The sequence below is a fragment of the Citrus sinensis genome, chromosome 1 (genome assembly GCF_022201045.2).
Source record: "Citrus sinensis cultivar Valencia sweet orange chromosome 1, DVS_A1.0, whole genome shotgun sequence".
NCBI lineage: Eukaryota > Viridiplantae > Streptophyta > Magnoliopsida > Sapindales > Rutaceae > Citrus > Citrus sinensis.
Window position 1 is genome coordinate 22,910,897 of NC_068556.1, and position 24,621 is coordinate 22,935,517.

At 31.9% G+C, this 24,621-nt stretch overlaps 2 protein-coding genes and 1 long non-coding RNA gene across 8 annotated transcripts; 1 reads left to right on the forward strand and 2 right to left on the reverse strand.

Annotated features, from left to right (window-relative positions):
* Positions 1–4,834: 4,834 nt before the first annotated feature.
* Positions 4,835–10,459, forward strand: LOC102627314 (uncharacterized). 2 transcript variants are annotated; one of them, XR_003067235.2, is made up of 3 exons: positions 5,148–5,451; positions 8,671–10,037; positions 10,193–10,459. It is a non-coding gene; the product is annotated as an uncharacterized LOC102627314 (long non-coding RNA). The 2 variants fall into 2 exon arrangements; XR_001509169.3 differs by lacking the exon at positions 10,193–10,459 and having other exon boundaries at positions 4,835–5,451; positions 8,671–10,166.
* LOC102626650 (uncharacterized) lies at positions 10,373–13,172 on the reverse strand. 4 transcript variants are annotated; one of them, XM_006489055.4, is made up of 6 exons: positions 12,961–13,172; positions 12,525–12,636; positions 12,262–12,416; positions 11,343–11,401; positions 11,150–11,257; positions 10,373–11,071 (listed from the first exon to the last, which is right to left on the reverse strand). In XM_006489055.4, exons 2-6 carry the CDS (start codon positions 12,632–12,634, stop codon positions 11,012–11,014), a joined length of 492 nt encoding a protein of 163 aa, XP_006489118.1. In that variant the 5' UTR covers positions 12,635–12,636; positions 12,961–13,172; the 3' UTR covers positions 10,373–11,011. The 4 variants fall into 4 exon arrangements, with proteins under 4 accessions (XP_006489118.1, XP_006489116.1, XP_024958655.1 ...); XM_006489053.4 differs by having other exon boundaries at positions 12,262–12,419; positions 12,961–13,165; XM_025102887.2 differs by lacking the exon at positions 12,961–13,172 and adding an exon at positions 12,749–12,954.
* A 1,413-nt stretch (positions 13,173–14,585) lies between these two features.
* LOC102626355 (sucrose nonfermenting 4-like protein) lies at positions 14,586–21,691 on the reverse strand. 2 transcript variants are annotated; one of them, XM_006489052.2, is made up of 13 exons: positions 21,049–21,691; positions 20,859–20,946; positions 19,964–20,143; positions 19,412–19,546; positions 19,231–19,290; positions 18,468–18,557; positions 17,914–18,048; positions 17,422–17,566; positions 17,177–17,350; positions 16,761–16,824; positions 16,594–16,663; positions 16,021–16,135; positions 14,586–15,203 (listed from the first exon to the last, which is right to left on the reverse strand). In XM_006489052.2, the coding sequence occupies exons 1-13, from the start codon at positions 21,186–21,188 to the stop codon at positions 15,112–15,114; spliced, it is 1,488 nt and encodes a 495-aa protein (XP_006489115.1). In that variant the 5' UTR covers positions 21,189–21,691; the 3' UTR covers positions 14,586–15,111. The 2 variants fall into 2 exon arrangements, with proteins under 2 accessions (XP_006489115.1, XP_052296168.1); XM_052440208.1 differs by lacking the exon at positions 21,049–21,691 and adding an exon at positions 20,243–20,308 and having other exon boundaries at positions 20,859–20,936.
* Positions 21,692–24,621: the final 2,930 nt, after the last annotated feature.

A 24,621-nucleotide genomic window follows, 5' to 3' on the forward strand; every position in this document is an offset into this window, starting at 1 on the left:
TTTGTAAAAGAATATACTTGTGAATTTTCTAAATATTATTATACCCAATTTATGAGTCATGAAGACCAAAATATTTATAAAAATTTATACTATTCAAAACTTCCTTACCCTTGGAATGGATATTTTACTAATGAATATGAAAAATATACTAGTAATAATGAAAATAGACTTTCAGACACATTAGGATCTAGAATAAGGTTTTTAAATACAAGATTAAGTGAAATATGTATTCAAAGAAATCTAATAAAAAAGAGTAAAAATATTACGAAAATATGTTGTGAAAAAACAGAAATGCCTACTCAGTGGGGATGTTATACACCTCATAAAAGACACAGAAAATCTTACAAAAAAAAAAAAGATATAAGAAATATAATAAATTTAAGAAAAAATATAAAAAAGCAGGAAGGAAATATTATAAAAGGAAATATAAAAGCCAAAGAAAAATATTAGATAAATCCAAATGTAAATATTGGAATTGTGGAGAAATGGGACACATCAGTACAGATTGTACAAAAAAAAAGTTAGGCTTTTAAAAGAAGATTTTAAAAATATAGAAAGTGATTTAGAAGAAATAAGTAATCTCTCGGAATATGATGGAGAAGAAGTTTATATGGTAGAAAAATCAGAAGATGAATCCGAATAAAAAAGAAATAATGGAAAATGAAAAAGTAGAAGAAATAGAAAAAGAAGAAAATAAAAGTGGATATAGTCTTGTAGCCACTTTTAATAAAGAAAAATATAATAAACTTTTAAAATTAAATATGGAAAAACCAGAATATGGAATACTACATAGGTTTAGAGATCTATTTAAAAGAAAAAGAATTATATTACATGAATATTATGAACAAGAAAAAGCAGTAACAATTACACAAGCTGAAGGAAATATTAGATTTAGTTTACTTAATAAAAGGTCTATAGACTTGGCATTAAGAAAAATAAAAAGTGAATCAATCAAAGAAAAAATTCAATATGTATATTTGGCAGAAATCCAAATCTTAATAAAATCTCTTTTCAAAGAAGGAATAGATAGCCCCATAGTTCTATCATTACATGACCAAAGATTTACAGACCCTGGTATAGGACATTTAGGGACAATAGAAGGGAATTTATGTTATACTAAATTATTATTTACATGCCACCCTAGATACTGTGTACATATAAAAGATAAAAATATAGACGAAACATTAAGTTTACATTTTAAATTACTAAAGAAAAATCTAATAAAAGAAGGAAATAGAATAATGACAATACACTATTCAGCTTTATATAGTTTTTGTAATTCGAATTATGGAGAAATATATGGAAATAAACCTTATATAGAAATAAATAAGGATTGTGAAGATATAGCAACATTTATAGAACCTGTAATTCAAGATTACCAAAATCCCATTAATTATGAATTAAAAATAGATGATAGAAAACCATTTTTAGATAATAATAATGAAAACTCTATAATTCCCATAAGTTTTGCAGGAAGAACTCTAATAAGAGGAAGTTCGTCTAGAAGATTAAGTACTGATAAACAGTTAGTTAAATCCATACCTACAAATAATGTAATAAAAATACTAGGACAATACTTTAATGGAATAGACTATACAACAAAAGTACCTATATTGATAGATACTAGTACCAGCCATAATTATATGAACCACACTAAAAATAAAGGACTTTTAGTAAAAGAAAAAAAAATTCCTTATAAATATACTGATTTTAATGGTAATAAACATATTTGTAAACAAGAAGTCAAAGTCCCTGTAATAATAGAAGGACTTCGAAAAATAGTACCTTGTTATATAGATTCATTTATGACTACAGATCCAGAAAAACATATAGTACTAGGAAATAGTTTTTTAAGTGATTTAGAGTATTACAAAATTGAACCAAATAAAATAACTTTCCTTATACAAGGTCAAAGAATCGTTTGCGACACATGTTGAAACAAGCTTATGTAAAATACCATATGTCTGTTTATATACAAATATATATACCAGAAAAAGACATAGATACTTGTGCTTTAATTGACACAGGTAGTGAAATAACTATTATGAAATCTTTTTTATCTAATAGATGGGAATCAAATGAAAAATTAAAAATTGTAGGAATTACCGGCGATAAACAACAAGTAAATCAATCCATATTAAACTTTGAAATATTATTAGGCAGTAAAATAATTAGTATTAACCAAATCTTTCAATATAATAATCTAGATTGTGATATACTTTTAGGTAATGACTTTCTACAACAATTTCAATATTACCAGCAGACTACATACATGATCACCTTAAAAACCCCTTGTAATCATATTTTACGAATCCCTCGTGAATTCCGACCTTACAGAGTTCAGCCAGCCCAGCGTGGTGATAAATACATTTATGAAAAATATTATTTAATACAAAAAAGTCAGAGTTACAATATACAACTAGAGACAATAAAGTCACAACTTGAACAAGTTTATAAAGAAAACATGTTAGCATTATGGAAACCAGATCATCCTAAAGCAAAAATAGAATTAATTGAAGAGAGAATCATAAGATTAAAACCCATGATGTATACAGCAGAAGATAGGGAAGAATTCAAAATCCAAATAAAAGAACTATTAAATCTAAAATTCATTAGAAGTAGCAATAGCCCACATAACAGTCCAGCATTTATGGTTAGGAAAAGAGCAGAACAAGTTAGAGGAAAAGCAAGAATGGTAATAAATTATAAAGAACTAAATAAATATACAAAATTTAATGGATATTTTCTCCCTAATAAAGAAGTATTGATAAATCTTGTGAAAAATAAGACCTATTATTCAAAATTCGACTGTAAATCAGGATTTTGGCAAATAAAGATGGAAGAAAATAGTATTCCTTACACAGCTTTTAGCACCCCACAAGGACATTATGAATGGTTAGTAATGCCTTTTGGACTAAAGAATGACCCTCAAATTTTTCAGAGTAGAATGGATAAAATATTTAGAAATTATAACTATATTATAGTATATGTTGATGATATATTAATAGCATCAGAAACAGTGGAGGAACATAGACATCATTTAAAGGAATTTGTTAATACATGTATTAAGGAAGCTATAGTATTATCTAGTAAGAAAGCAATTATAGAACATAAGAAAATAGAATTTTTAGGAATGATACTCGACAAACAAGGTATTAGACTTCAGAACCATATAGGAAGAAAAATAATCGAATTTCCAAATAAATTAGAAAATAAACAACAAATACAAAAAATTTTAGGCTGTTTAAATTATACTGAAGGATTTATAAAAGATCTAGCAAAAAAGAGAAATATACTTCAGAAATTACTAAGAAAAAATAATACTAGAGGATGGAGTGAAGAATATACAAAAACAGTAAAAAATCTAAAACAAGAATGTAAAAACCTCCCAGCATTAAGATTACCAAATGAAAAAGATAAATTAATAATCCAAACAGATGCATCAGATTTATATTGGGGAGTAATTCTGAAAACTGATATAAATGAAATTTGTCGATATACAAGTGGAACATTTAATCAGGCACAAATCAATTATCCAGTACATGAAAAAGAACTCCTTGCAATATACAAAGGAATTAAAAAATTCTCATTATTCTTACTTCAAAAATAATTTATTGTAGAAACAGATAATTCTCAAGTAAGCTCTCTTATTAATAGAATTTTACCAAATGAACCTCAGTATAGAAGATTACATAGATGGCAAGTTTATCTGTCCTATTACAATTTTAAGATAGTACATATAAAAGGGACTAACAATTTTCTTGCAGACTTTTTAAGCAGGAACATAGAATTTGGAGAATGAATTCCGAAGCAAATAGAATTATCGGAAAAATAGAAGCCGAGATACAAAGACTCAAGACTGAAGCATCTGACATAATTGATGCAATACGCTACATAAAAGAGGCTTCTGAGGCTCATGAGAAAGGAGTAAATTTGTTAGAGTCATACATAAACGACTTAACAAAAGTGTTCTCTATAAACACGAGCCCAATAGAAATAAACCCAAATATAGGAAGCAATAGTGGACCCTTCAGGGAAGATAAACCAATCTCTGACCCAGTTCCAAATAAAACCATATCCATAGAAGTTGAGTCACCAAAATCAGACCCTCCAAAAAAGTTTATTCAAATAAACAATCCTTACATAGAAGAAGAGGAGAAACCCCTAAATCCAAAAGAAGAATAGTATAAACAATTCTCTACATAGGTATATTCCACTTGTTCTCATAATGGTACAATTTTCAAGGCACCTGAAAAAAATATGTACCCCAGAATGATTGTTACAAAAGGAGCAGACCCACTCCTTGTTGGGAAAATAGCAAATTATGGCTATTTAGACTTAGTATATCCCGATATAGACCTTCGAGAAATAGCCAACCTTGATGATTTATTAATAAAAGAAGTCTCAAGGTTTGCCCAAAAAAGACCCATATACCTGAAATTTTACACCATAAGCCCAGAATACTATCAGAATGTAGAATACCATACTTTCTATATGATTTCTGTAGGCCATATTACAAAAAATTTCAAAGTCGAAGTAGGAACAGAATATACAAATGTTCCTCACATAAACAAATCTTGGATCAGAACACGAAGAGCCAGAGGAATAAAAGCCATATGGAGCATAGCTAAGGATTTGTATAAGAGAAATTTCAGAACTATTATTAAATTTCAGAATTACATCCTTATAACTTCTGAGGATGGCCATACACCTTCAAATCTGTTACTAGACTTCATCAATGAAATAAGTATTATGTGTTTCCCCAGTAGCAGTAAAACCATGGAGCAGGCTTACCAACTCATGGACATAAAGCAATGATAGACAAGCTGTGGCCGACAACATAAAGCAATGATAGACAAAGCTGTGGCCGACAACATAAAGCAAGATAAGATAAAGCTGTGGTGGACAAGAATAAAGCTACAACAAGACAAGATGAGATAAAGATGCTTGACAAGATAAGGCGTGACATAAAGCTTGGAAAAGAAAAGCTACAACTAGCTGGCAAGTGACAAAGTTACAACCTATGTAAAAGCCCAATAATATAAGGACAAAAATGTAACAATAATGTAAAAGCCCAATAATACAAGGGCAAAAATGTAATCATAAACCCGAAGTAACTTCGGATATAAATAAAATCAATAAGCTCTAAGAGCTTATCATTCAGCCATAACACAATTATCTTCTTAAGTTCTAATGGATAGCTAAACAACTCCCCGGCTCTAATTCCTAAATCAAGACATCACTAATCAAAAAACAAATAACCCCATAGAAAGGAAAGAGAAACCTAAACTTATTTCAACATTTCTAAGCCTAAAGATCAAAGATCCATACAGTAAGGCCGATCGAGTCCGCTGATCCCGTTGAGGCAAGGAGGCCGTTGAGGGAATAAGGACAAACAGGCTGCAGGTCACTGGAAAAGGATTGGAAGGCGAGGAAACAAGAATAAGCTAGGTAATAATTCTCTAACCTTATCTTTGGTGGAAGTTTGTTGATGATTGATGATGAGGAGATTATGGAAGAAGAGCTAATCTTTAAACATGAATAACCTATTGTTAGGAAATTCTAAAGAACATATAATAAATTCGACAACTAGGATAACATATAATGATTATATGATGATAATAGATTTTAATTTAGGATCTTTTAAACAAAGTTCCTATCTTTTGAGCAAAGAAGAGCTTGTTAGAATCGAAGATCTACAAGCAGTATATGCTGTTGACTTACCAAAGGAAATAAAACGGAAAATTATAAACCATATCGAAATAGATAATTTGAAACATAATATAATTATGTTAACAGTAGAACAAGGAATTGACATAGCTTTAGCATATATAGAAAACGAAAGTAGAGAAATTAGACCATCAAATATATATTATATAGAAAATTCTGATAATGAAGATCTTGAAATATAAGAATTTGACACATATAATGATTAAAAGGTATAAAGGCAAGCAACCCATGACGTAAATTGGATAGACGATCCCGAATGGGCGTTAGTATCCTCTATACTTTGGGATAACAAGCCACGTACCTATAATCAAGGAAAGTAATGAACATAGATACTTATAGAGAAACCAGATATTATATATACTTCATAAAAATAGAAGTTTTCTACTACCCAGAAAACTATACACATAATTTAGAAATTTCAAATTTGGATACTAATCCTACATATATTTTGGAAACTAACCATAATTACTATGATTTTTATACTCTACCGGATGATATACATAGAATAATTGGAGAAGAACAGGTTATAGCCATATATTTAAGGAATAACAATAATACAGGGTATACTAGATATACGTTATAATAGTGGCTAATATTTGTTAAAATAATAGCATAAATAATTATCTTGTTTAATTTGATTAGCTTATTTTTACATTTTTTATTTTTGTTTACATTTGTTATTTTTGTTTACATCATAAGTGCCCCGACACAAAAATGGTATCAGAGCCACATAATTTTGTTTAAATTTTAAATAATAAGATACATTTTATTCTAAAATAAATGGACCCAGTACAAGCAATAGTTAACAGTTTATATACATTAAAAGTATATAATAAAGAAGAAATAAAAAATCTTATAATAGGTTTGAAAACTGATAAAAATAACATAAGAAATATAGAACTCGAACTTACAGAGGAACTTAGAGAAAGAAATATAGACACATTAGGAGGAGAAATTTTAATAGAAAAGAAAATGAAATTTATAGATGAGTTTATAAAATTTTTAATACATTGGTATAAGAAGGAAGCATTATGAATCATAATCAACATGTATTTAATATGATACATGAATTAGCAGATTGTATAGATCATATGATTTTAGGATGGGAAAACATACTAAATACATATATAAACCTAATAACTCAGAAAATAGAATTGCTAGAACAAGAAAGAATAGGAATAATAAATTTAGGACCAGAAATCTATTATGAAATTATAGATTTATATGAATTCGATAACCATTTAATGTTATTTAAATAAATAAATAAAACTTTAGAAAGAATGAGAAATAGGTGTAGAAGGGATGGAAGAAGTCAAATACATCCACAACTATAAAAATCAAAAATAAAGGGACTCATAAGAAATTAGCTAAAGAAGAAAAAGACAAAAAACGTAAGATACGTTTATTGTAACTTAGGTACCAGAAAGCAGCACACAGAAAAAAGAAAAAGAACAGACTCTTGTACTTGATATATTCTAGGATAACTTTTAGCTTCAATTTTTTTATCCCAAGGGTCCCTGGGTTACAGATTTTCACATTGTTGATATTACTAATTAGGGGCTTATTTATATCCTAATCTAACTTTTGACCCCAAACATAGGATGAGTATTATTTTACCCTCAATTAATCCAAGTCTAACTTATTTAATTGTCATTGAAAAACCTACGTAAGGAAAGTGAATATCTTTTAGGATAAATATCGAATTACTCCCATCTAGTGTGATTATCTTTAATTTACTCTCAAAAAATGTAAAAACATTAATTTACGTCTTAAAATCTGTTATCTCTTATTAAATTTAATAGTTGAAAGGATAAAATCATGTATTGATCAACCAATGAAAAAAGTCAAATTTCTTTAATATTTCATTATTTCTTTTCGTATTACTCTCTTCTGTTTAACCAAACTCTGACCATTTTCTTTTCTAAACCCTCACTTCTTCTTTCTAATTAAACCCTAATTTTGCATAAGGATAAGCAAAATTGACAGCATCCATTTCTTTTCGATGGGCACACACGGCCTTCCTTGGCCTTGGGCTGGCCGCACTTGGCCTTCCTTGACCAACTCAGGCTCCTGTGGATATACTTGAGAATAAAATTTTTTTTTAGGACTCTGAAGTTATTATGATATTTTACGGACCTTTAAAATAATTTTACATATCATTTATTAACATGAACAGATTTGTTTTGGGTCTTAAATCATTAGTTGATAGAATTTATTATGGATAGGGATATTTTTATATTTTAATAAGTTTACGATAACAATCTATTAAAATTAACAACATTTGGGTGATAAATTAATATTTTTACACTTTTGGAGATGGATTGAATATCGCCATTCCATGCGAGGGTTAATTCGAAATTTACCCCTCTCTAAAATAGAATAATGGTTATCTTCTTGAAGAGGAAACTGTTTTGACCAGGGGACTTCATCTAGTTCTAATCTAACTCAGAAGTTCAAATGGGGTCTAGTGGAACTGTTAAACACGCGTTACACGCCACGAGCAACATCACGGCCTTCTAATATAGCACATATCCATACGAAGGAAGCTGATGTTCTAGCTCCTTCTGAATTGACCCGTGTACTGGACGAAGAAGGTTGTGCATCTTGTTAGCCAATTGTACATGAACTGTAGATGTTTTCTGCTGATGAATTTTGTTTCCTTTCGTGTTTATGAAAGTAGTTCAACGAAATGTCTCTCTTGTGTTATGTGTTGGTACTCTTAACGTTCCACCTTTAAGTTCAGTTCTTTCCAATGTTTTTATCACTGCACTTGTTTTTACCATTTTTTTTCTAGTATCATGAATCCTTTTCATCAAAAGCTGCATAAAGAAATTATTCTGAATCTTTTTCATCTAAAGCTGCACAAAGAAATTATTCCAACTGGTACTGTTGGCATTTATATTTGAGAAATAAACTGATGGATCGTGTTAAAACTTTTAGGAGGCTACTGTGTCTGAGTTGAGGCACATGAATGATGAAGTTTTGGAAACTCAAAAGAGATGGAGACAACTCTTTTAAGGATTCGGAACTTTTTAAGAAGCACTAAAGCTGCAATACTATTTCAGCTACGCGAAGTTACAAAGCAGGCATGAGTTATTTGTGGAGCACGTTACAGCTTCGCGCCCTTCCCCTTTAGTTTGCAGCATTATGATCTGATAATTTTCCAATTGCTTGACTTGATTGTCTTTGTTGTGCCGGTTGCTTCTGCTATTTTTTGGTTGAGGCAACGCAGCACAGACCGAGGGAAACACTCTCTTACAGGGGTCAAAACTCATGGCTGGATTAGGTAATCTTAGTGGCCTTCCAAGCTCTTTCGATCATTCTGCACATCAAACGCCAGAATCTAGACCTCGTGTGGCTGAAATTGTTGAAAGTTCAACAAGTAAAGCCCAGTAAATGGTTGATGTGGCTGTGCGGGTAAGGAAGGCCAAAAAATTTATTTCTGTCCTGTCCTGTTTTGCTCTGCCCTTTGCAGAATCTTTCCGATTCTTTAACTTTCTCCACATTGAAACATTTTATTTCTCAATTTGAAGAATTTACAGTGAACAAATCACATCTCATGGAACCTTTGTTTGGTGTGGATCTCCCCTCAATTATGGTCCAATTGCTCAAACCCTTTAGTAGTTTGTCGGCTATACTAATATCGTGGGAATTAATGGAAATATTGAACCTTGCTAGCAGAAGAAAATTTCTGTTTTCTCTGGTTTTCCATGGGGAGTGGGGCTGTCGGGCCTGATTTGGCAGCAAATGAGGAGCATCCACGCGTTGCAGGAGAGAGGAAAAGTTGTTGGAACTTAGCTGATACAAGACTAATTTCCATTGAGCTGTTACATACAGAGTCTGTAACGTAGTTTTGTCCATTATTTTATCATGCCTGCCACTGAACTTTTTAAGATCTGATGTAGTGCTTTTGTTCAGAATGAACCCACTACTACTGCAGGCACTGACATAATGGGAATTGAGAAAATTGAGGAGGCTATGGATTTTGTAAACAATAGGCGTTCAGGAAATGGTTTAGCCACGCCATCAATTAGGTATTCTACCTTGGCAGATTTGGTTCACAGCTCTCATAATTCTCAGCCGAATCCGTCCACTGGCAAATAGTTGTGCACCTCATTCTACATGGAACAATTCATCTGACGAAAATTATGCACAGATTCCTTTAGAACTTGTTGCACACCGTGTAGCTTCCTTGCTCGTGAGTACAGGCAAATTTTAGGATTCCGATGTATAATCCTATTCGGATTATTCTGAACTCGACACAGTACATTTGAGGATCTGCTTTCTGAAAGCCCTTCTCAGATGCTGTAAAGTTTTTAGTTATTATTTCGTAATTACAAAGTCTATGTACTCAGTTGATTTTTTTTTTCCTATTATTGTCGTCTGTAAATACATTAATGTGGCTTATATTCCAAACTACGTAAATTCTGGACCCTTATTATTCGCATAATCCCATATGCAGATATGTACAGAACGAGATTTTCCTCCAGCAGATGTTGCTCGGATACCAGATTCTGCAGCCACGATTTTGCAGCCATATTGTTTGCCGGACCTTCCAGTATATGCAAAGATGCAGAAATACATGGAAATAATCAAAAATCAAATATTGGATTCGTGCCTACATCTACATAGCACAAGGCTATTACTCTGAAATATCTTGTATGTAATATATGTTTAACACATAAACTTTGTCACCTCATGTTGTGCAACACTCTTTTTGCCTCAATAATTATTTTTTTTAAACCTCAAATACAATTGCAATACTTGTATCATAAGTATCCGACAATCCGACAAACCTTCCAGATGAAAAATGATTAGCATTTTGTCTTCAATGTTTGTAGCCGAAGGGTCGTTACTTTCATCCCTCCTCATATGCAGAGAGTATACGGACTGTGAATCATAGTGTTGCAACGATCAAACTCAACAAGAAATAACAAGCAAATCTAACTCTTCACCTCCAACACCAAACCCCACCCCCCCCCCCCCCCCTACCCCCCAGGGGGATTCAAGAATTGCAAAGAAAATTGGCTGCTTTAACAACAAAAGGAGGATAATGACTCTCGACTAATTTTGCTACACAATTGACAAAAGCTTCAAATTAAATGATCAGAAGCTAGAATAACTAATGCGGTATGCAGTGAGTCAGTGACAGATACAACCAAAAGCCTATCTCATTCCACTGATTCCCGTGTTCCGGTTTCCTGCTCCTCCAGTTACATTCAGAACTTTAATCCGTTAAAACAGGTTTTTCATGCGGCATGTTGGTCCGATTTTAACACCATCATAATTTTAACTTCTTTTTGGGCCTTTTCAACATTGCAGATTCACCGTCTTTCACACTCTGCAGCAGAAAAGACATATTCAGCCAACACTCAATCAAACAAAATAAGTACAACAAAGACCATGAATGGGAAATAACCTGTTGTTTTTTGCCTTTCTTTATTTTTTTGTTTTTCTTCTTTTTCTTACTTGTTTTCTCAAGTTCCTTTGGCTCAGAATTTCCAACTTCTAATTCCTTAAAGGAATCCTGCAAATTCACAAACAAGGATGCCATAAACAGAAACATCCCAACAGCATTCATATCTTGTTATAGGAATACCAACTCAACGCACCTCTGAGTCACCAAACGAATTCACATGTCGAATGATTCTACCTGAATTTGAAGACCCACCTGATATATAAGGGGGTTCAAATTAATCAGGAACCCGTCCAGCACACTAACAACGCATATATTTTGCATACATACAGATAAAGAAATCAAACCACTGATATGCATCACTTACTAATATGGTGCTTTGTCCGGACAGGGATGACATGCCAGGATTTTCTGAAAATTAACTAACTGAAAAAGCTAATGAGGAATATCCATCCAATGGTTGCTAATGATGTCTCCGGAATTTATTTTTTTTAATTTGCCAGACTAATTTAAAGGTACCAAATTCTAAGGGCAAGAAAATCAGCTAATTACTTAAGTTTTCATGTCTCACTAGCATGACATCAATCCACCACTCTCATATAAATATAAATAAACATGAAAACGGGCTGTCCAGGATTTAATTTGGAGTGGAGAGAGAGATCCTTAGCTTTTTCGAAATATCAATCTCCGGAAGCAAAAATAATAGAAATATTTCCTATATGCGCTGAATGCCAATGAAACAAATGGCAAAAATAAAGTTAAAACAACAGTGAGGCATCATTCCAACTACAAGCTCTCCCCAACAAGATCACTACTAATTGTATCAAGCATTTTGAAGAAAAACCCCAGCCAATAACTTAAAACTATTCAAAGCTTGCAACTTTGACATGCTATTGCAAATTTTAGTCCGTATCAGTAGTTTCACCAATCTTTTCATAACCATGAAAACGAAAAACCAAAAAAAAAGAAATTTTAAAATCGATCTTCCATTTTTTATTTTTACATGTTTTCCTTTATTCAGTTATCTCATATGGTTAAAATACCAAGAAAATAACTACATAACCAAACATTTTCTTACGAGGACAAGCAATATATTTTTTTAAAAACCCGCTTACTCGAAAATACAGTGTCTTTGGCATTCTTAACAGCCAATTCAAGAATATCTGGGTTAATAGAAGACAATCCATCCGGTTCTTTGAGTTTTCTATCTAGGAACTTGGCTAATGCCGCTGCCTTGTTTGTGGTCAACGGTCCACCAGGATGTGCCAATCTACTACACAAGTAACAGCACAAACATGCATCAATATAAAACCAAAGATATCATACAAACAGCAAGTTAAAGCAAAATAGATATATAAAAAATAATAAGAATTGAAACCTGGGTTGAGAACGAGAAGAAGAAGTGGCAAGAGAAGGAAGAGGAGCAAATTTGCTGCCTCTCAAAGCTCTTTTTTCTTCTTCACTTAATTCTTCTCTCTCTCTCACCATTTCTGTCAAAACATTCTCAAACAAATTACATTTCCAAATAATACGCAAAGCTTACAGTTCAGCTAGACAAAAATGAAATTACTTAAGAATTTAAACTTCAAAACCAAAAAAAACCTAATCCGCCGTTTTTAGACTTCACTTCACTTCTCTCCGCTGACGATGAATTTTTCACGTCAATAAAGAGAGATACACGGCGTTAACGAGAGTGAACTCGTCGAAATCTTAGCTTAACATTCATCCATTCACAGCATTTTAGACGAAATCTAAGCGATAATCATTATTCAACGAAGCATTTCAGCAATCGATTACAAAATCTAAGATCTAACCGTCGTATGCGGCCTCACGGAGATTTCCGTCGGCCTCCCGGCAGGTTAACGGTGATGGTTGCCGCTCGTTGAGTTGAGTTTACGGAGGCGGGATATGCCGGTTATACGAGGGATCCGATGCATAGAAAATTAGAAATTAATTGAACGGTTACTACCAATACGATGTAATTTATAATCTTTTTGTTTTTTTTTTAAATATGAAAAATTGGCTTGGTACTGCATAAATAATGTAACAAACATTAGCAAATAACAATTATTAAATTTGAATTTAATAATTGTAAAAATATAAGGTAACAATAATAAAAGTTGTGAGAAAGTGAGAATGCTTTCCAAGTCTATCCGGTCTAGTATGAACGTTTTGACATGACTTGATAATATTTTTTAGACACTTGTGGAATTCAGGCCATGCGTTTAGCCTCAAAATTTAATAAATATTTAAAAAGATTAATTAAAATATATTTTTTAACATTTATTTAATCCATTCATAACGTATATTTAAAGTTTTAAATCTTTTTAGCTTAACATTTAAAGGCTAATCTAATAAAAATAAAATTCTATATATTAAAAACTTAGAAAATATAATAAAAAATTTCTACATATAACACATAAATTCAAGATTTTAGGCAAAGCCTACAAACCCCTCTTGACAAAAGACATGCTCAGGTCGGGCTTAGGCTAAGCCAAACATGGTTTAAGCTCGAGATTGTTCTACAAAATAGGAGTGGGCAAACGGTTCGGTTCTATGTACAAAAATATAATGGTTTTAGAGTTGGCGAACCGATTGATTTTTGTTCTGTACGGATCAGTGTGTTTGGTTTGTTTTAATTATAATATATTAATTGAAAATATATAAACCAAAAAACAAATTCCTCTCTCAAATCCCTAACCCTAAATTTCAATTTCAATTGAAAAATCTAAATCGAACCGAACCGAACCAAATTTAGGAGCAGAACCGAAATATTTTCCTAAATTCAATTTGAGTTCGGTTCGGTTCAGTTCGAAACCTAAACCAAACCAACCAATTATTGCCCACCTCTACTACAAAATACAAATATCCAGACAAATCATATCATAGGATTATTTTGTATTTTTCGTGTTAATTTAATACAGACTTACTACTATTTATTCAAAAAGAGATAGCTGAAAGTAAAAAATTGATTACTTTAATTTAATACCGGCTTATTATTATTTAATAAAAAAAAACAGATAGCATATATTAAAATAAAACATTTATTAAGTTAGCGAATTCGAGTCGCTCGTTCGAATTAAATTTCCAGTGCCAAATTCGGGCTTAAAACTGTTCAATTAGTCATATTGTGTTTTTTTCATCTAATATAACTTTATTCTATTTGCCTAGTACTGATTTAAAGTTTTGAATAATGTAAAATTATTTTAGCATTTAAAATTCCTTTTGTTTTGAATAATTAAAATTCTTTATTTGTGTTGGCATAAATTTGCCATAATTGTGAATTAAAGGGAAAAAAAAATTCAATTCTACTCAGGCGTGTCGCTTCATTCATGACCTAAGCATTGAATCGCCCGTTCAGTAATGTCATCATGAAGGCAATCGTCTAGGCTTTAACATAGTTTCAGTGAAAACAGATCGACTTGGAGCAAAATACACCTTTGACCACATGAATGCTCGAGGAAATTAATTAATACAATGCCACGTGCTCAACCAAAAAACCATAAAGATGATAACAATAGGTTAATGAAGCAACCTTACCACAGAATAATTAACGTTTCTCATTTGAGATTTTTTTTTTTTTTTTTTTTGGTGACCTTTTCCCCTCTACTGTATGACTTCTTAGCAGAAACAAACAATTACAGGTTTCATTCCCCCCCAAAAACATGGCATCCACATTAATGGCACAATGTTTTCAAAATAATTATATTGATGGGGGGAGATGAACAAATTTGGGAGAGAACCGAATCCTCTCAAATTAAACGCCTCTCTTTTAGCCTAAAATTCTAAAAAGAAGGCCACGAAGCAAGAGGCCAATCTGGATGGTAAATTCTGAAGAAATGAGACCTAATCACCGTGGGACGTGTTGGGGTCCCTTAGAGAAAGGAGGGCAGGATACGAGGCACACTAGTTGTAGGGAATCCAAGACCATGCATTTCAGATAGATATTCCAGCCATATTCTTAATCAACCGAGCAAGAACTTAAAAATATCGCCGAGTGAAACAATGCCCTCTACACGCTTGCTGCCAGCCTCCACGATAACAAGCCGTCGAACCCCTGAAACCCAAGTAAAAGCACAACTAATCTGGCTAAGATATCATTCCAAAGTCATTCAATGTTGTAAGAAACCAATGGAGGGAAGTGGCCAACAATTAAATTCCACACAAAATGGCAAACCTCCTAAGTGTGGGAATTTCTGATGAAAGTCAAAAGATCATGAAAAACTAATGGAAAGTTCATATTTTGCATGCTTCACGGTTATCAAATTTAACGGCCAAGAAGATACAGGAAAAAAAAAAACCATTACATCAGTCCAATAAAAGTGGATAGAAAATGCATCAACTCGAAAATGGAAATAAATAATGACAACTGCTGGCGTATTTCAAATCACGAAATCATCAAGTTCCATTCCACTCAGTGGACCATGGACACAACAAGATGTTGGAATTGCAAATTTTGACAGACATATTGACAAGTATACTCATTATAGAAGCCTATCCACAATGTGAGAACAAAACTGAGATTTCAACTGTTGCTAAAAGTTTACTCCAAAGGTAAACAGGAATATAATTGTCACCATTTTCAATACAAGAAGAAATGATCATTACCGATGCAACTTCTTAATAGAAAGCCTGACAGCAAAATGCTGTATTGTAACACAAGTTTGCACTTCCCTGTGTAGCCTTAGAGTAAGCACAGACATAAAGAAAAAAAGGAGACAGGCCATGCACAGATCATAACTTCATTTTGCATCACTTGCACTGATGACAAAATGTTACATCCTTAATCCAACAGCAGCAAAAGATACAAGTAGTTGAAAGCAAAGCACACATTACAAAAGCAATGATAAAAATAATAAAAAGAATCAAATTACCTGGGTTTGCCAACCGCTCCATCACTTTATGCAATGTATCTGACGGCAAACACATCTGACATCTTTGACTTCTCAACTCATAAGGAGAATATGAATCTTGTCCCAATTGCAATGCCTAAATTTAATTTATTTGAAAAAAGAACAAGAAAGGGACATGCGGACATGAGTCTAGCTATCTGACATGAAAAATTCCGGACATTTCAAACTAAACTGCACTATAAGATGGGAGGGACAAAACTGCAATCACCTAACAAAAAGCTGAACAGCTAAAACAGATGTACATATGCAACTTTAAGCAACTGGAAATATCGGCTTATTATCAGTGTTAGCAAATATAAAAGGAATTATACCAAACCAATGTTAGATGTCTACTAAAGTTCTAGCACGCAAAAGTAATCCCAAAGGCCGGGCATACACATGTTAATTTGCATGTAGTAAATGTCAACGATACAGCTCAACATTGTTTAACACAGGCAGTAACAACAAAGTAACAAATGGAAAAGTCAAAAATACCATTTGACAAACAATGACACGTAGTATGAGAGATTAAATATCAGATGATACAATGGTTACCTGATGAATGGTCATTTCACTGAGATTAATGTGTGCATAAGCTTTGTCCTTTGCCAAAGCCGTAATATCACTGTAGAAAAGCAATTAAAAGCCATCACCCGCAATCACAGAACAACATCAAAAGCTCTTTCTTACAACAAAAATGAACATCTTAAACCACAACTTACCTCCGACAGTAGATATCAAGTAACGAGTCGTTGTCATCAACTATGGGTATCGAACTTACTTGAGCTGCAGTAGCAAAAGTACATAGTGAAATAGCACGTAGGATAAATGAAGAAATTGGGCCAAAGTCTCCTTTTGCATCAATGCAGCAACTAACAATTTTACCCAACCCGGCAATAGCATTACTTCAATCTAGGGGAAATAAGCTTTTTTCAATTAAGGAAAACAAAAGACACACTAATACCCAGGAACCCAGATCCCGCAGCATAGTGTAATACAATAGAGGCATATGAAAAAGCCATGAGATAAAAAGATTCTATTGCACTATACTAAGCAATCTGCATAACCGAAAATCCAAATTCCACATTTTTTGTTAATTTTCTTAATTTTCTAAACTTTTTTGGAAACAAGAACTTACCTTGGACTAACAAATTTAATGCAGCACTAAGAGAAGCACTAGGTCTCAACATTGCCAATGGTCGTCGATTAGGCTCTCCAATCTTTGGAACCCAAGTACCCACAGGAATTGCACAAATTGGTAACTTTAGAATGGGCAACGAGCTAGAACAATGCCTAAAATACCTGCAAACACCTGAAAATGAACATGCATTGGTCAGTAACAAATCGCAAACCACAGCTTAGAAAACTAATAGAAAGGCTTACATTTTAGAATTCCAGAAAGGGATGCAATATGTAGTAGCTGAGGAAATGAACCGTCCTGTGAAGATGAATGGATGATGGGAACTGTAGCCACCTCATTATGCAAAATCTTTCGCGCTACATCCTTCAAGTTATCATTCGGCCCCGCCTGCAAAATCAACAAATATTTGGATCAATAGGTAGTGCCACTAGTACAACATATCACCTGGAGATGCTGCCTTCCTCAAAATAAGCAGCAGAAAATACTAAAAACAATATGCATGAACTACAAAAATAAAAGAATATACCAAAGAAGTTAGATCAGCAACCCATATCAATGTTAACGTAATGATACAGCCACAGAGTAGAACACCTCAAAGAGGGCTTCATTTGGACATACAAGCATACAAATTGACATAAATCCACTCAGATATCATGTTCTATGGGCTATGAACTTGAATTGTACTCATCTATGTGACCTAAACATAATCCAAAGATGCCGCATGTTTCACTCACATAAACAAGAGGTCTTGGAAATGCTTTCCCATGACTATCAATTTGTCTGTTCAAATACGCTTTCCCCTCTTTCCAGGCAGATATGGTGTGTGTTTCAAGCTCTTCCTCTGTGAGATTTGAGCCATGATTTCCAAGCTGCATGTAAAAAGTTTATATGTTTTACAAGAAGCACAAAAGATATAACCCAACCATTGAAAGCTTAGATCAACAATTTCAGTGTCCAATAATGACGTACAGTATGCAAAGATACATTCCACAAAGACTCAAGTTAAAATCTCAAAAGTCTTCCAGTAATTTTGAATTCATACATGTATACCACATAGTCCTATGCAAACACATAAGTACATAGTTTACAAAGAAATTGGGGAAAAAAAATCATCTAATTCTTATAATAATTCATGCAATCTAGGTCCAGAATATAGATTAGCAGCTTCAAAACAATGTAAATTTTTTCAGTGACAAAGTTTATGTGAGAAATGATAATGAAAATAATATAACATTCCTAACTTTGACAAAGTCATCAGTAACCAAAGAGCTTGACCGTACATACATACCTCTCTTAAAATCAATATAAAATCTGACGCACTAAGAACTCCAACAAACCGCGCCTTGCTGAAGTCCCAAAGAGGAGCCATGGAGATACCCTGCAAACGGCTTGACTTAGAAAAGATGTATATCAAAACTCTTTGTTGCAACAAGTATGTGCAGGAATATTCTACACAACTGCAAAAACTACATATTAAGTTAGATTTTTAACATCCTAAGATCTGAAGCAGAAGAATCAATAAAATACAAATACAATACTAATTCAAAAACAATACAGCTAAAAATCAATAAACTCGAAGAATACAAAACTAATTAGATATCAATGCAAGCTAAAGAATAATAAATGTCCAAGTTAAGCTTATTTTATAGGAATTGGAAGAATGATCGGTAAATCCACTTCTATTTATAAAGCTGTAAACATGGAAGTAAAAAATTTTAAAATATCCATAATTGTTTGCCAGCATTTTAGAAGTCCTATCATTTAAAGTTTTGCTCCAGGACAGAAACAACGACACAGAAATGCAACTGCAAATTAGTTATTTTTACTCTGCATGCATGCTAAATTCTCCATGGTGAAACACATTTTTTGACAGAAACAGACCAGAATATGTTGACAGGCCTTCAGATACTGTATATTTTTCGTTTACTGATAGAAAACTGAAAAGATGTATACCAAACCGAATAGAAGATAATGAATACAAGTAGAACAGGTATACACAAAGAGGGGGAAAAATTATTTCCATTCTGACTGTATATAAATAATATAGATACCTGCTCATAAAGTATATGAAATGCTTGTTTTACAGGTAGATCAATGTCCAATGCTACAACCTGTAAATCAGTTGCATATAAATTAGGAGAAAGTGGTCCAAATCTTTAGTAATCGAGTTCAATAGACTATCTAAAGTGGATGTCGTAGAGGACTGAAAGGCCAATGGTTAAGTATCCAAACCTTGCCTGACTCGGGAAGTAACTCATAAGCAGTGTGTGTAGACAAGAATACAGAAACACGATGACGAGAAACCTGTAAGTCAGCTTCGGATATTCTTTCTGCTGCCTCAGTCAAAGAACCATCAGAAATTTGAACCTGAACATAAACCAGAATGCCAATCAACTTAAAAAACTAATATCAGAGTAAAACCAATTCGATATCAGTTAATTTCAAAAAATAAAATATTGCAGCAGACACTAATTGGATAGAATGTCTTAGGTTCTACCTAGGTAATGGCAACTTAAGACAATAAAGAAAACAGAAATCGCAAAGCACACATTTTGAGGTGTGAATACTCAAAATGATTTTTATGATAAAACTTAAAAAGTATTCAAATTAGAAGATGCAGCATTGAGTAAAAGCCATATGGTCACTTAACTAAGTTAGATACATGAAACAATTGTAGCGCCCCCTCAAGTTTAGTTAAAAACTTAACCAAATACAAGAAAAGATGATCAGCACAGAGATCCAGGCAATCAGAATGTTAATTATTAAGGTATAACTGACTCTTACCAGACGCTGAAATGCCTCATTATCCACATCCATGTTAGATCCAGAAGGCATTCCTTGATTAATTCCATGCATAAAATTAGGTTCTGTAGCCAAAAGAACAGTGTTTACAATCCCATATTCGCTACTTATGAAAGGTTGGTGTTCGTCGTGTCTCCATTCTCCATCCACACAAAACTTGTACTGCACATAATGTACAATATAAAAGAACATAAGTTTATGAGAACAAAATTCAAAGATCATGATGCCGATGTGAGACAAAGAGAACCTTTTGTTCACAACCTATATTAACTGAAGGTTCTTTGTGGGTATAAACAAACACGTACATCTTCACGAACTGCAAATTGACTATGTAAGAAAAAGGGATTACTTCATGCAAAAAAGACTTACCACAATCAAGCATGCTTCTTAATATATCAGTATGTTGTTTAGTACCTTTGCAGTTACTAAAGGAATTAGTTGACCATAATCTGTAAGTATACTATATCAACATCAAGTGATCCAATTCCCCATTCAGATTTTTCCAAGCTTCACAGCCACCCACTCGAAAGCTCATATGCCCCATTGTTCTCTCAGATATCATTGCTTCAATATCTAAAATTTCCCAAATAACAACTTGACTAGCTCACCCTCATAACAAATTAAGAATTTGAAAACGACAGAATATGAACCAAGTTTAAAATTTAAACATTTCACTCTTATTGAACAATCCACGTTTAACTAACTCAAACAACCTCGTGAAACATGTCCATGTTCAACCAACTCAAACACTAGCTAATTAAATTCCTAAGATTCTCACACCGATCACAAAATTTAAAGCCACTACTTTTTTTGTCACACTGATCAAAAAATTTAAAGCCACTAAATTTTTATCTAATAGACTTGTTTCTAAACTAACCTGGTGGTATCCTGGGGGAATGCTCCAAATAATCTGAAAAACAGTAGGGCAACCTTCCACCGGCGACATAGGCAACAGCTCAGACCACCTTCACTCACAATACACAATAAAGCAAAAGCATTACTAAATTTTAATTAACCAAAATGAATGTAACCAATAAACAACTAAAGTTTAAAAAAATTAAAATTACCTATTGAAAGAGCCACTAAGAAAAACACTCCTCCCTCCATAAGGCCACACGAAGCGCATTGGAATCAGCACCGTGTCTGGCACAGAGGCGGGTTCCCGGGCAGCATCCATGCCCGGATTGAACATTTGACCCGTATTCATCAATTATCAATATCTTCTTAAAAATATATCAAATTTTGTTACTTAACAGTGAAATTGTACGGAATGTAAAATAAATAAATAAATAAACCCTAATTTGACAGAATCAAAGCAAAAACTCACATAAATAATAAACCCTAACAAAGGATAAAAAGGGGAACAAGAAGAAATAGGTATATTTCACAGAATGTGAAGGTGTTAAAATCGATAATAGAGAGAGAGATACGATTGAATCTGAGTTTTTCCTTTTTTTTTTTCAAATATCTAAGAACAAAAAACAGAAATTTTGATAGAGACGTTGAATGATAATAACTAAAAAGTACAATAATAATAGTATTATTATTTTATTCTTTTATACAAAAATAATAATAACAGCAATAGCTGTAGTGAAGAAAACAAGGGAGAGTGTGAGGTGATAAAACGCAGCGTCGTGAGAGAAATGAACGAAAGGGTGAGGTGGTAGTGGCTTGGCGGTCGTGGCGTTGGGGTGTTGTGTTGGTTGGTGTGTGTAACTAACTGGTAAAACTGTAAAAATGCAAAGCGGAGGGTGGAGGGTGATGTTTTTGTTATTGTCCGTCGCTTCGATGAATCTATTTTGTTCCTTTTTTTTTTTCTCGCACGTGCGACTACGTGACAACGAGGCACCAGACTAAATCATCCGATAAATAAATCGGGTAATTTTTTAAGGTTTTGCGGACATATTCTTGTTGGGTCAAAAAAAGGGAAATGTTAGCATATTTTATGTGTTTCAGTATTAACATTTTAAGATTTTTTTTTGTTTTTTACTTGAAATTCACAATTTCCTTTTTTTTATTTTTTGGATTTCCTTTCTTGGGTTGTGGTGTTAAAAAAAAGTATAAAAAATATCCTTTGTGAAATAAAATTTATCGTGATCTCTTCTTTTAATAATGACATCAATATTTATTTTTAAAACATGTGAGGTCAAATTATTTTAGTTATTATTACTGAACATACGATTAATAGTTATTTACATAATTATTAATTTTATTACATGCCAAATTTGTAATATGGGAAAAAATTTTGTACAAGGAACATACTATTAAATTGGGATCATGATCCTCCCTAATATAATCTTGTTTTGAGCAAATTCTATTAGTGTGATCGATAGTTAATAAATTAAAAAAAAAATAGTTAAATTCTAATCATACACTAATACTAAAAGATAGATGGTATAAGATCTGTAAAAAATAAAAAGTGCTCATAGAGAATCTTAATCCATTAAATTGATAACATCCTCTTATGTTTGTAGGTAGGTTGAAAAACTAGCAGACAAGTTGACAATTACAATAAATAAAATCTACACTATTATATAATCAATGGTTAGTTGTATTTATCATATGTTACTTTAGTATTCCACCTTTCATCATCATTTCATCGTAACATTTATTTTTCCGGGATATCAATTTGATCATTAGCTTAACTATGCTTTGAATCTCTTATGAATACTGACAATGGAAATATCAAATCAACCAAAAATTTTAAAACAATCACTAAATAAATGTCAATTGTAACAACAAAACCCAAAGAGAGGAAAAATGGAGTTCATTCGGTTTAGAGTAGAATATTCGAATTTCGCAAATTATCTTAAGTGCTCATATTTTTCAATTATCCTTGCTTATTTTAAAAAATAACCCACTTTGATGTTGAAGCTGTTTCCTTTGTTGGAATTATTCATGTTCACACAATGTTTAAAAGCAATAATTCATTAAAATTTAATAAATAAATGAAATCAATACAAATGTAAAAAAAAAAAAAAACACAAATGATATGAGAATTCTCAAAGGAAAGTGTGCCAATCTTTAATTTTTTATCTAAATATTTTTATTGTTGTGATGGGTGTTTGATAAGGGAGAAAATGAAGAAAGCAGGTAGTGATGGCAAAATCCTCCATGAGTTTGAGGCTCTATAGGGCTTCACTCAAAATAGGTTGAATTTTAAATAATTTTTGGGAAATGAGGTGGGGAATGAGGAAAAAATAATCTCCAAATTCTTAATGTGGGTGGGGTTTGGTTTTGTACTTCCCACCTCAATCCTCATTATATATAAATATTTTTTTAATTTTTATTTAATAATTTTGTTTCATAAGTTATAATGTTAGTTAATAAATTTTTTTTTTAATTTTTACTTGACATAAATGAGTTACAACTAAAAGAAAATCCTACAATATAATTTTTATTCAACCTAAAATATTGTTATGTTTTCTTTTCTCTCTTAGGATGTTGCTATCTTCAAACATTTTTTAAATTTTGATATCATTTCAAGATATTATTTCAAACATTTGGAGATTTTTTAAAAATAATTTAAATATTTTATAATATGGTAATGATTTTATTTAAGTTTTAAAATTTTAATTTATTGAAATTATATATCTATATCTATTATAAAATAAATAAATGAGGAATGTGGTAAGAATGAGGAAATCATTTCCTACGCGGGAATTCCCCATCCCCAACCCACAAAGGTAGCATTTACATTTTGGATTGGAGTGAGAATCTTGAGGAGTGGGAATCCTAGGATTGGGAGTGTGGAGTGGGAGTTGGAGTAGTTTGTTTACTTACACTGGAATAGGAGAATGGAATTGAAATCAGAATCCAATTTATGTGTTTATATTGTCTTGGATTGGGAGTAAATAATTTTAAATTATAATTTTACCCTTATTTAAAAAATTAATAAAAAATATATTTAAAAATAAAATAAATATTTTATTATATTTGTAAATTAATAATAATTATTAATATTCTTAATTATGTAAATCATAATTTTTTAATTAATTTTAATTTAAATTATGTGAATAAAAATTATTAATAATAGCAACACAAATGAAACATTATTATTGATAATATAGTACAAAATTAATATTTTCTTAGAATAAAATATTTATTATTATTAATTAAATAATTAATATTTATTAAAATTAATGTTTAATATTATTATTTTTAATGAATTTAATTTAAAAAATAACATAATATTATTATTTAAATAAATATAATATTTATTTTTATTTTATTAAATTTAATAAAATAAATATGTTTATAATTATTATTTGTAATGAATTTAATTTAAAAAATAATATAATAATATTATTTAAATAAATATAATATTTATTTTATTAAATTTAATAAAATAAATATGTTTATAATTATTATTTTTAATAAATATAATATTATTTATTTATTTTAATTACGAGGGTAAAAAAGAAAGAGGGGGGAGTGGATTCCCACTCCCACCTCCCCCCATGGGAGTGGGAATCCCACTCCCCACTCCAAAATTTGGTGAGACCCACGGAATGAGAATCTCACTCCCCCCTTAAAAATGATAAGTAAACACTGGAGTAAGAGGAATCCACATTCTACACTCCCACTCCAAAAAGTAAACACAATATAAATTTATTGGGGAATGAGGTAGGAAATAAAGG